We start from the raw sequence: 13,166 nt of genomic DNA, 5'->3' as shown, positions 1-13,166 counted from the left end.
CAGTTCAGTTAAAACAGTAATTTACCAAATCAAAATTCTCTATCTCATTCAGGAGCACCCTGTATCATCCCACACAGAACTGCCCTTTCTGTAGCACATTACGACAAAACATCACAAACAGCTTCATTTCTCATAGTTTTCTGGGTTTGTGCTCATGTATCTCACTTGATGCTGCAATACCCAGTATCACACAATCTAGATCTAGTTTCTCAGTGGACCAAACAACCCAAATGAAAGGTCTTACTTAGTTCCATAAGCTCTTTAGGCAAAGCACTGGGAAACTTGACCTCAGAACAGGATTGACAACATGCAGAAACAAAGCAATGATTGGGAACTGAATTCTGAATTGCAGGGAGCCCAGGAGGTATAGATTCACATCAGAAACCTCTCTTTGTAGTACTCAGTTGCCATGAGGCAAAACAATAAGAAAGTCTTGGGGTATACATTAGAATGCTCCTACAGAATTCCTCATCTGAAGAAATGGTCTAAGAAGGAGCCACTGCACGAAGGAGTATCTCCAGTACCTCCTGCCCCTTTGTGTCACTGGATGGAGAATTCCCAGCTCTGTTTTGAAGATCTCCAGCAGGCTCACCCCAAGCTGGCCTCTCATCAGGATGCCCAGGACATGCTTTGCCACAGGTGTGAGCTACACCTTGGTTGCTCAAACCTGCCAGGCCAGAGACAGTTCTAGGCACTCATGGAAGGTGAAATTTAGACACCAAGGGAACATGCCAAAACATGGCAGAGCTGGGCCTGCTCAGCCTCAAGAAGAGCTGGCTGAGAGGGGACATTATTGATGTCTGTCAGTGTCTGCAGGAGGTGTCAGAGGATGGACCAGGCTCTGCTCCTGGTGCCCAGCAATGGGAGAAGGGGAAGGGGCAGGAGCTGATGCCCAGGAAGTTCCACCTGGAGATGAGCAAGGACTCCTTTGCTGTGCAGTGCCCGAGCACTGAACAGACTGGCCAGAGCCTGTGGAGTCTCCCTCACTGGGGACATTCCAGAACTGGCTGGATACAATCCTGGGCTCTGAGTAATTCTCCTTGAGCAGGGAGTTGGACCAGATGTTCCCACTGTGGTCCCTTCAAACCTGACCCATTCTGTCATCCTGTGAAACACAGATATCCCTGAGTCAATGGGAATTGGAGTGGAAGAGGAGGGAACTAAGGCTGGTGTTCTGGACTTCAGGTCTCAAAAAACACACACTTCTGTAAATCTGGGGGCTGGTCTTTTTATTGTGAGACAGTAACTAAGGTACTGTGTAAAGACTGGCAAAATCTGCATTGACACAAAAAATAACATATGATCAAGGAATCATAAAGCTGAAAAGATTTATGATAACGACAAAGCTTCTCCCCAGATGACCAACATCAATAATTCTAGGCTGGAAGGTCACTTGTTATTCTATCCATTGAACAAGATTTTGCAGATAAGCAATTACTTCTTCTAGATCATATGGCAGAGGCATATTACATTCATCATCATCTGTCCAGAAGGGATGGCATTCTGGTTTCTGGTCTTCTGGCAAGCTCTCTGCTGCGTCTGACTGGCATCTGAAAAGAAAGGTAAGCAGACAAACCACTTAAGTAAAACTGTATCAAGAAACTGAATACTCAGCAAGGATACATTTGAGCATTAATTTAAAGGGAAAGATGATAATAAAAAAGAAATACGACATCTTCTGACACCAAACGGATTGCACATTTCCAGTGAGGTTGATTTCTGTTGTAGGCTTTGTATTTTCTATAGGGATTTCTCAAAAAGCCAATCACAGAGAAAACTCAGTTAGTGTTCCTTTATATGGTGAATTATTTTTTCATTATCTCAGCTGTTATTTAAAGTATGTGATTAAATCATTATCAGATTTAAATGTTTGCTGGTTTCCAATGTATTACTAGATTATTGAGAAAGATTAAACTGAATTTACTGCATTAAGGTCAGGGGGGATAGATTAAACAACATTAAAGAAGCCAGACTAGCTTTGTAGATTCTGGAGATTTACAAGTGTATCAACCTGCTTAGCACTGAAAAAAGCAATATAAAAAGAGAAAATTCTATAAAGAAAAATGGAAATGGAGGTTAATAACAACTTTCAATGATGAATGGGTGGGCAAAACTTCAATAAAATTAAATTAAGAGGTTAGTGTATGTTAGTCCCCAGAGAAAATGTTTAAATTACAATGTTTTTTATTAAATGGATTATTCATCAATACTAGTGAAGTCTAATTATAATATTCAACTGAACCGCAGCCTGCAGAGGAAAGTTTTTATAAGTGGCAACCATCACATCTCTAAAGATTAGACTGTAATACATGCTGCATCAAAAACATTGTCACAGTTCAAGGAGGATTTCCTCTTCTCTCATTTCCCTTCCCCTCAAATAATTTGCACATTGCTGATTAATCAGTTAATATATTTGCAGTGGGGCAGAACAAAGAAAAATTCTGAGAATTACCTAAATTTTGGTAAATACTGCAGGTCCATATAGCTCTTTAAAGAGATAACAACCAAATTGCAGTAACACACTTTTATCTCTTGTGTGACATTTTTTAAAATTCATGTTCTACAACATTTTTTGTAAGAACTTTAAAGTTGTTTTAAACATACATGTGTCTTTCACCTCAGTAGAATGAACTCTAAGAATACTGACAGAGGCAACTTCCTTGTCCACACCATTGACCTTCTGGAAGAGACTGTTGCCAAATGAAAGATGTCTTCTTCTCCTGGGAATTATTAATAGCAGTGTAATCCCCATGAGAAAACATACTTCAGCTTTACACCCATGTTGGTGGGTGGTTAATTGCTGCACCAGCATCCCGGGCACTCAATCCATCGTACATTACACTACAAGGACAGTATTAACACATAGCATTCCAATATATCTTCAGCTCTCCACATCAGCCCCTGATAATAGCATCTGTTAACATGCACTAAGTACTATTATGTAGCACATCACTTCATAAATAATAAGATTAGCCGACCTCAGGGCCCTGGGAAGAGTAATGTGTTTAAATGTTCTCATTATTTATTTAAAACAAGAATTAAAGGAACAGAAGCTACTTGTGACAATCCTCTTAGCATAAATATTAAACTGTTTGCATTGATAAGCTGCACTGTACAGAATAACAGAGGATTTGTTTTGCTGGCTGCTTTATAATAGTTGTTATAGCAAATGCAGTTTAGTGTGTGAGTTCTGAAAGGTACTTAACTGATTGTGCCATCATGTTCTGAAGACATTTTCCAAATTATATAAAGGAATGGGAGAAAATTAATATGCAGAGGAAGCTGAAACTAATTACAGCATAACTCTATAAGGCTTTTAAAAGCTTGCTTTATTTTCTGTCTTGGCACAAAATAATACACTCAGTTTGGTGAGTAGTATAAGACATTCCAGTTTAAGCATTTCCATCTAAAAATGGATAAATTAACCATGTAGAGATTATTGCAGATGACAAATCACAAAGCTCAGACAGTAAATACTACAGGCATGTTATGTGATCCACAAAACTCAGCTAATAATCATAATAAAAATAAACATTCTCTCTCTCCCACATTTATTATCAACAGTTTTCACTGAGAGAAAAGATACATCAACCTTTAGCTTCCTCAGCATTTCAGAGCCCTTTTTTTACCTTTCATGTCTTTTTTTTCCTTGCACTCTCACACAAACAGATTGACCAGCTTTTCCCTCACATTTTGTTGCTGTAAACGTGGTAGCAGTCACGGTGATGCTGCGCCAGGACAGCCCAAGAGCCACTACTTGCTACTTTCCCTTCTCTGTATTTGTTACCAGAGAGGTCTCCCCACAACCAGGCACGTGCCTGAACTTCCAGGCAATCATGCAGCTGGGAGGTTTTAGCTGTAGCCTATTCCATGTGAAGGATTAGAGGAATGGAAGTGTGTCAGGCCCTCAGACTTGCAGTGGAACAGAGCTGAAGATCTTGTCAAAAGCATAGTAACATTTTAAACTGAAGCAGAACAATCAAAGACATCTAAACGATTGCACAGAACTATTTAAAATTCTTTGTATCTGACAGTTAATACGATTTAGCAACAATAACTCCTGATAAATAAAAGTAAAGAAAAAGAGTGTTCAAACATCGAGCTGCAGTGGTGGTGGGAAAGTATGAAGGCTTACAATATTGTAAGTAATGAGAATATTCCATATCAATTAAAAACTGTTGATTTACTAGAGTCAAAACTCCAAAAGAAAATAGGACTAACCTGTGCATATTATATGTAAAAAGTGTGTAAAGAGTGGAAATCACACAAACTCTGAAATACAGAATAGATACCTTGAATACTTTATCTGCAGCGGGAGAACAGGAAAACTGCTGTGATATATTTCAGATCAATTTAGCTGCAACACCTTGACAGTAAGTGTCCCACAACATATTACAGAAAGAATTGTTTGTTTATAGAATGCACAAAACACCATGGTCCCTATTTTCTTACTAGAACAATCAAGACTTGTGACAGTTCCAATTTAAAAAGCTCATTTTTAGTTACTGTTGAAGAGCACGTTCTCACTACCTCTACCCTCTAAAGTTCTCAGATTTTTCATAACCTTTTTGTCTGTTTTTGACAAATGGACTTTGCTCATTAATATTTACCAATGTTCAACTAAGTGATGACAAACATTTCTGTGACTGTTTGACTGTTTGCATAACAGCACACGATGCTTTCCCTGGAAGGTGGCTGATATCTCCATGGGCAGGTGTGCATTCCCTGAGACAGACTCTTGCCTGGTCATGGTTCCCTGGACTGCACTGATTTTTGATGATCAGGGTGTCATCTACATTAGAGGACACTGATCACAATGCTAAAATTAACCAAGCTAGCTAAAGTGTGTTAATTATGAGTATGCAAGCAGTCAATAAAAGGTTAATGCAAAAGTCAAAGGATAAATTTATTTCAGTATTGCATCACTCTACTGACTAAATGACTTTGTTTTTAATCAATATATTTTACAGTAATGCGTGAGTCATTGATTTGAAAAAAACCTCTTTTTTCTAATAGTTAAGTTTTGCAACTATTAAGTATCAGCTGTCAATATACTTAAAACACTTTCTTCAGAGCAGATACCTTTTTGTTCTGTTGTCAGGAACAGGAATGCACAGAAGGCAAGAGGCAGCCTCGGGTTCTGCTAATGAATGTGATTAATGCAAATAAGAATTATTACCTAGGAACCTAAATAAGGTACTGTGAGTTAGAGTCCCTGGATTCTCTTGCACTGTTTGTCTACTCCACAGAAGTCTAGTCAAATCAGATCAATAGGGGTCAATCTGTGGCTCAGACTGACTGCACAGGCACATTAAGAGTGAGGAGAGGATACAAACAGTCCTGTTTCCAAGATGGAACTAATTTAGTTGCCTATGCCAGGCAGTTCAAAGACCAATGGAGACAACATGGAAATTCATAGGGTAAGACAAGGAAAATGGGTCTGGCTAATTTCCCCATGCACTGATATGGTCAGAAAAGGAGGATGGGACATTTGCCCTGCAGGTACAAAAGCACTCACTCACCCATACACACTTCCTCCAGCATTCCTGAAGTGTTATGTTTTATATGGGGAGCTATTTTCTCCCTCCATTCATGCTGGAATAAAGGTGTTACTGTACTATTATTCAAAACTTCAGGGTAACTTTTAAAACAATGGCTCAGGGAGAAAAAAGCATTTGGATCCCTTTACTAACACCAATGCATTCAGTACTCCAGCCTGGAACCCCTGTATCCAAGGGAAACCCGTTCTATGCTGTCCCAGAGTTTTTTTCTGGAGAACTAATCCAAGACACGCGATCTACACAGGGAGCTGGAGCTTAACTTGTTTATAGTCAAAAAATATTGAAAGCTTGACTTCTGAGTTAACTAATTTTAGAAGAAATAGCACATATAGAATCAGTATTTCAGCTAGAACACCCTAAAGACTATTTACTGAAAATCAGAGGATGGAGAAAATATGAATATACTGAAATACTTTTGTTATATGCCTATATCACAAAAAAATTCCAATTTTTCGTGCCAAAACTGACATTTTAAAAGTTACTGAGTCCACTCTAGACCAAAGATTTTCTTAGTTTTTTAAATTAATCAATCAGAAAATTTCCAACTTAGGCAGAAAGCATTTCTTTCAGTTCTTTCCTGCTTGTCCCTCCTGCGACTCTGCACACATAAAACCTTCCCAGGTTTACTCTTTACCTTTTAAGAACAAAACAAATTAAATCAATATTTGACTTTGAAAACTAGATTTTAGAAGTACTGGTCCCAAACAGGCAGTGAAATGAAGTGGCCAGATGGAAAGAGTGCAGTGCTTCATTCTTTTGGACATCTAATCCCCAGTGCATTCCCATGAAGTCTGTCCCATTTACAATAAGTCATTGCTGATGTTCTTTCATGTGCTGTAACTACAGTGTGCCCAGACATAAATAATGGCTGAGACCAGGACTGCATTTATAGAGGGGACAAAATGAGTTTGTTTCCAGATAAGAAACTTGAAAAGAAAATGTCAGCTAAATATTAATCTAAGAAAAAAGAAGTATCAGCTGCACAAAGATGCAAGAACAAATACATTTACTGGCACGTCAGATGATCTCTCCGTCTGCTTCTTTCAGAAGTTGATAATGGCTCATGTCACTGGTGCTTTTGGCCCTTACCACAGAACCAAAGTTTACAGTCACTGACTCAAGAGCTTTATGCCTTCAAAATAAACCATTCCACTGGAAATGAGGATGCTGGCTACAATATCCTGAGGCATCACTGATGACAAAGTAGGATAGCCTGAAAACAGCCAGCCTTGTGTGCATTTTGACAAAGTGAATCTATAGCAGAATCCATCTTTAACACTGGCCTGCAGAGTGCATTTTGCTGTTCCACAGAGAGGCAGGGAAGAGATCAATGAACCTGACACTAAACAGGGTGAAACGACAGTTGCATCAGCTTGAAAATGTCAGAGTTTCTATTATTACTCAAATAGTAAACCAGGTGAATATGAGAAAAACCCTCCACATGTTGAAATGACAGCAACCAAAGCACTGGTGAAGTCCAACCAAAAGACTTTTCAAGTGGTGCACCAATGCACTCCATATGCATTTGCAGAAATAGATAAAACTCAAAAAACTTTTTAAAAAACCCATTTTGCTTTGTCTTAACTGTAAAGAACTTAAAATACTTTCCTCCCACAATACTAATTAAAATCTGTCAAAATGTACTTCAGTCTTTCCAAACTATTTAGCTCAGAAACTAAGGAAAAGGATAATGGTTTGTTTCAGCTACAGAGTGGGGATTGTAAAGCCCTGAAACCTCAGAAACATTCCAGCTCTGGGTGGAAAGAATGAAAGAAAACAGGAAACAAGAATCTCCTGTCTCCAAGACAGTAATCTCGACTGTGGGGTAATTAATAAACAGAAATCTATCCGACTTCTGATGAGTTTATCAGTGACCTCCCTCACCATGTCCACCAGCTCTCCCCTGTAAAGGGCAACACCTAGGGGATAGCCCTGCAGCACAGAGAACAGTCCAGGCATCAGAGGCATGATGTGAATTTGACTTCCCCAGACACAGCTTTTCCCCTCCTTTGTGTCCAACAGACCCAGAAACTGTCCATGAGAAAACCAGCACCTCCTATTCCCACAGGAGAACGTCTGTGTGGGGCAGCCTCAATTCCATGTTTGTTTGATTTTTTAATTAAGGAACATCGCTACTCACTATAAAGTGTAGGGGGGAGGGAAATCCCCCAGAGAAACACTGAATAAATAACATGGCATTTGCTGAAAGATGAAGTTTAATCCAATTTAACTTAAAGATCTAAAAATTGTTCCCTTTCAGTCCTGTTTCTCAGATGCCTTTGTTTCCTGTTTTAAGAATAATATGTGTACAAGAAATGTATCCTGACTGTATGAGAAGCACGTTTATACATATTTATATGCACACCCCTTCACACCAATACTTGCAAAAAATCCCATTAGTCCAGAAGAGACAGCATTTAGGAGGAAATTTTCAGCACTACAGACATAGATTTAGTTACATACTTTTCATGATCAGCAACGGGAAGGGAGTTATTCCCACCGTGTTAAGAATATTTGGCTTTGACTTCAAACGTACAAATATATCAACCTCAATATAATTTATATTCTCTCAGAAGGAACCTAAAATTCTCTAAGCCTTTTCTGAGACATCTGATGTTCCAGTCCCCTCTGCTGCACTGTATGATCGGCTGTTTTATTTCACTTGCAATCCTCGCTTTCCTATGATTTTCTCAGACAAAGAAGCAAAATGTCTGCTATATGCTGAGTATAAACACAGCTGACTTGTTTTCCCCAAAGTATCGATTTTATGCACTTTTAAAATAACTATTTTCATTCCGTTTGCATAATCAGCTGGGGCATTGTTCCTCTACATTTGCAGAAACACAGATGGAATTGCTGATTTAGGGCCTTCGGAGAGATTTTACAGTATTCTCCAGAATCTAAGCTTCTATTAAAATAAGGTTTCAAGCACTTCTGGTTGTGAAGATAGCCTGGACAATGTAATTTGATGCACGGTTATCTTGTTGAGTCCACAACCAGACAGACAGACGCAATAGCACCAAGGGAGCTGTGAACTTCCCCCACTTATTTTATTGGGTGTTTACTCGGGGCCAGATGCTCCCCTCTGTTGTGCAGAACAGCGTTAAATGACTGAAAAAAAGAGAGGAAAAGGAAATGGAAATAAAAACCAACAAAGAGGAGAAAAGGAAATCCCCACAGCCCACTTCCCAGGGGGCTACAGATGCCCTCCCTTGCCAGTACTAGACTGCTGGAAGATCTGGGGCTGAGGCATCATATGGCACGTTTTTTGAAAGGCACCGTATTTTCCAAAAGAATGTAATCTGAAAAGTTAACGATCCTTCCAGCATCATTTACTCTTTCACTTTATTTTTTGCACTCTTTTTATGTGAAAGTCATATAGGTAAGCAAAAATGTAAACATAGGATCATTTTAAATGACACAGCAGGAGGATGGCCCTCCCATTTAATGCCACCTCATTTAAAAGAAACCATCCCATTTTCCAAAGAACTTCAGGATCTGGAGGCTCTGCCCTACTGCAAGAAAGCTAAAACATTTTCCTTTTGAGTGTATGTTTTTCCATAAGGCACCTTTTCACATTAATAAAAGTCAACTGCTGTATGACAAATCCCTGTTACATAAGGAAAGTAAAATCAAAGGAAACATGACTGAATGCAACTAACAGCAACCACATTACTTGATCCTTAAATCAGTCTGGAGAGAAAGGATCTGTATCTTCTCAGCATCAAAGCAATGTAATCCTTCTTGCACCACTCCTGCTGGCTGCAAATACAACCCACCCCCAAAATCCCCCAACTTCCATCAGGACCAAAGCAAGGGTGATGCAGAAGTGGCAGCACTTGGCAGCTGAATGCAACTGTAGACCTTAGACATGTGTAGTAACCACTGTGCAAGGACTCCAGGTGGATTGTACACGGAGCAGTCCTTTAGTGTATGTATGGCTCACAAGGAACAGTGACACCAGATGGAGATCCTGCCTCAGAAACTACCTGGATCCTCTCAGAATCTTACTAAGATGCACCTCTTGCCTGTTTTGCTCCATTTCAGTGAATTTGCACATTTCAGTAGCCAAAAGGAAGCTTGGATAGATGATAGATGATAGATAGCATGACAGATGGATACCAAGCACCACATGCGAGAGCCAAACAACTCCAAGACTCTCTCAAGACTGAAATTAAAATCTTGTTTATCACTATAACTTGAGGCATAAATACAGGTATGCACATACATACATCTCTCTCTTTACACATATATACATTATATACACTCACAGACATATAAGAGGAGTTTTTACCACATCTTCTATCAAGAGCTACGGCCTTGAACTCCTAAGAGGCTTAGGAAACAAAGAAACAAACAAAACTGAAGGTTTATTGTGCAGCAGAACGACACTGTCTTCCCTGTGTTGTGCACCTTGGCTGTAGCCTGCAACCAGAATGTTTATAACATATATTGGAACTCCTACTGTAAGAGCAATGCAATCCTGTGGGCTAAAACACAGTTTCTTTAAGGTCAACATGAGGTGAAATGGATGCAAGAGGGAACAAGTAATAGGGAAATGAGAAAACAGATACCAGAAGAGCAGAGAGGCCCAAGAGGAAGTAGGACTTCAGGAATAAATAAAGGAAGCCTCATGTAACAAATCACATTTCAACCACTGCAGAATTTCTCCATGGCTGCTGCTTTATTCAGTGATATTTTATGGATAAATCACTATAAAAACATACCAGAAAAAAAAAAAAAATTCCAGTGCTGGCAGAGAAATAGACTTGATATCCCAGGAAATGTGACAGTACTTCCAGGCGCAAATAAAAATAATATGGCAACAATATGCTCAACAAGCTTCTTCTCTACAAGTGGAATAAATCCTTCTGACTACCAAGCAAGACGTCAGAACTTTTTCTATTACCCTTTGCATTTCAAATACCTGCAAGCATTATATAGAGATTTGAAATATCCTTTTCTACTTTCATTTGTAAATAATTACCATTGCCCAGATACAATATGAAGAAATATATTTCTTTACTTGCTTTCATGTTCAGCATCGCTATACTTCAAAATTTTTGAATTAAGGTAATTCTGCAATATTTTTAAAAACCAACGAAAATTCCAGTAAAGACTGGATGATGATTTAAAGTTATTAGACTGGAATATGCTCTAGTTTATGGAATGTGATTGCATTCAATCCATTTAAACACAAGATAAAGTACATGTACCTGATCCTGGCCTACATTCACAGCCATTATTCTCAAAAGTACTTACAAAAAGAGCAAGATTCTGATCTATATCCACTGGTAGTCCATCCTATCAGTGGACTTGAATTCTCTCAGCACCATGAACACTTATTCACCCTAATGAGTACCAAAATGCTACTAGCAGGCAAAACCTAAAATTTCTACTGCAACAAATGCATACAGCTCTTCATCTTACTTCTGCAGTTGAAAGATCTTTCTGACTGCAATATCAATGACTTTAAACCACAGACTAAGACTTTAGACCTTCTGGTGGTGCCAACTCACTTGTTTTATATGTTATGATATATAGTCCTGGCTTTGAGCTCACTCTCTCACTACTGATGCTTTTGATGCTTTGTTCTCTTTTTACTTTAGGACAGAAAATAACAAATAATGCTGAGTTCTCTTCTTACTCTTGAATTCTTCTGATGTCTATCTTCAGAACTCTTCTAACATCCAATTTATGTCATTCTTTTTCTTTCTTATGCTGTGAATTTGAAACGAAAGAAGGTAACATAATATTGTAAGATCTATGGATGACTGAAGTGGCCTTCAGAGCCAACTTCAGAGTTATTCGTAAAACTATCTTGCCTCCAAAGAAAGTAAAAAATTGCTTCTCAATAGATAATGCAACTACTCTTGAAATTCTTCTTGAAGTTATTGCCACAGGAAACAGTCCAATTATAATAAAGTATATGGTGCTAATGCCTTATGAGTAGTTCAGATGGGTTATTTTGTAGTATTTGCAAGGCACAATTCAACTAGGTGCTTTCTCTTGACTTACTCTTTACCATGAAATGGTGAGAAAACCCAAAGTTTGCTAACAAGAAAGGCCAACATCTGCTGTGCTGCCGGACCTGCAAGGCTATTCACGTTATTTTATCATATAATTCCTCCCAAAACACCACACCAGAATTCCAAAGACCTCTTATATTAGTTAATTAAGGACCTGATTCAATCTTCTCTCAGTTCTGAGCAAAATGCATAGTCACACATTCAAATCTCATTTAGCTCAGTGGAACTTTCAAACATATTTCGGGTTCAGCACAGGTTGAAAATCTCCACTGTGTAGGGCCTGGGAGGTGCACAAAGCACAGCCACACACATATACAGGATTATCTGCAACTTCTCTTAAGGACCTGAGGCAGCCATCCTATCTCTACCCCAATCCCTCTCTGCATTTAGTCTCTAGTCCCTGTGCTACACTGAATGTTCCAACTCACGGGCAAAAATCTGCTGCATGTTACCTGAAGTAATGCAGGATTTCAGTAACCTACCAGAGGAACTTCTCGGGGGTTTCTGTCAAGTAACCTACATTACACTGTCAGGTTGAAATTCTTTGGATAATGGTATAATTTTTTGATGCCAAGTAAACAGAAATCTTTTGTTGTTGGGTGCCATTTACTGTCCATCCCTTGATATTTTGTGCAAATTCATGGAAAATCAAGATATATACATCATGGAAAATATCCATTTCACTACTCACGTAAGAGACCTACTGTTTTGTCTTCCTTTGTTCTGTGTCTGCTAAAGAATAGTTATTTCAACTTTATGAAAAGTGGATGAATTTGGCCTTCTATTTGTTTTATTTTGTCTAGGAATGTTATATTTCAGACTCCATTTTTCCTAGTTTATAGGTTGCCAGCTGAGCTTCCTTACAATGAACTGCTGGTGAAATTTTTTATCTTCCTGTTACAAGAAAAACTGCTTCCCTGAGTATGCAACTGACCTAATATCCCTCCTACACTGTTTGCTTTTTCAAATAATATTGTGATCAAATCAATCTACAATGCAATGTGGTCACCTTTTTCTCTGCTGAAATGCTATTACTCCAGCCTGTCACAATGCCAAGAAATGAATGGAAACTTTAAGGGTTTTGGCAGCAGCATTATAATCCTCCTCTTTTCAGTCCAAACAGCAGGTGTCCCTTTTTCTTTCTTCAATTCTTGAATGCTCTTGAGGAGTTATAAATCTGTAGTTCGTACTTTTCAGATATATGCAGTTCTACACGGAAATTTCACCCTCTATCCTGCTCACTGAAGTGCAGTAGGAGTATCTGGGGAAGTCAATGACATTCCTCAGGAAGATGAGAAGCCCATTTACTTAGACCTTCTCCTACAGAGTTCGTCCTTTGCACTTTCACTCGAGCTTTTCCAGCATTTCACCACGACTGAGCAGGGAGGACACTGCTGCCTGCCCCAACACTGACAGGCCTGGCTCAGCTATTTCTGATAACAGCTATCAGCTTTATCTCCCTTTTCCAAGACATAATGACTTCATCAGGTCCAGTTTACCTAATCTTGGCTTGTCTGCACAGCCAAGGTGAAATCACACTCTAACCACCTGTTCTTTCAGGCCCCTCAGGAATGCT

At 39.0% G+C, this 13,166-nt stretch overlaps 1 protein-coding gene across 2 annotated transcripts in view; it reads right to left on the bottom strand.

Moving 5' to 3' along the window:
- Positions 1 to 955: 955 nt before the first annotated feature.
- FTO (FTO alpha-ketoglutarate dependent dioxygenase) overlaps positions 956 to 13,166 on the bottom strand; it is a 222,274-nt gene continuing 210,063 nt past the window's right edge. For both annotated transcript variants that reach the window (XM_066194284.1, XM_066194285.1), the window contains one exon: positions 956 to 1,550. In XM_066194284.1, coding sequence (XP_066050381.1) covers positions 1,397 to 1,550 — 154 coding nt within the window. In that variant the 3' untranslated portion in view covers positions 956 to 1,396. The remainder of the gene's footprint in view (positions 1,551 to 13,166) is intronic.

The sequence above is a fragment of the Chamaea fasciata genome, unplaced genomic scaffold (genome assembly GCF_029207755.1).
Source record: "Chamaea fasciata isolate MVZ Bird 193981 ecotype frontalis unplaced genomic scaffold, bChaFas1.0.hap1 SCAF_12, whole genome shotgun sequence".
Lineage (NCBI taxonomy): Eukaryota > Metazoa > Chordata > Aves > Passeriformes > Sylviidae > Chamaea > Chamaea fasciata.
This window is presented reverse-complemented; position numbering and strand designations above follow the sequence as displayed.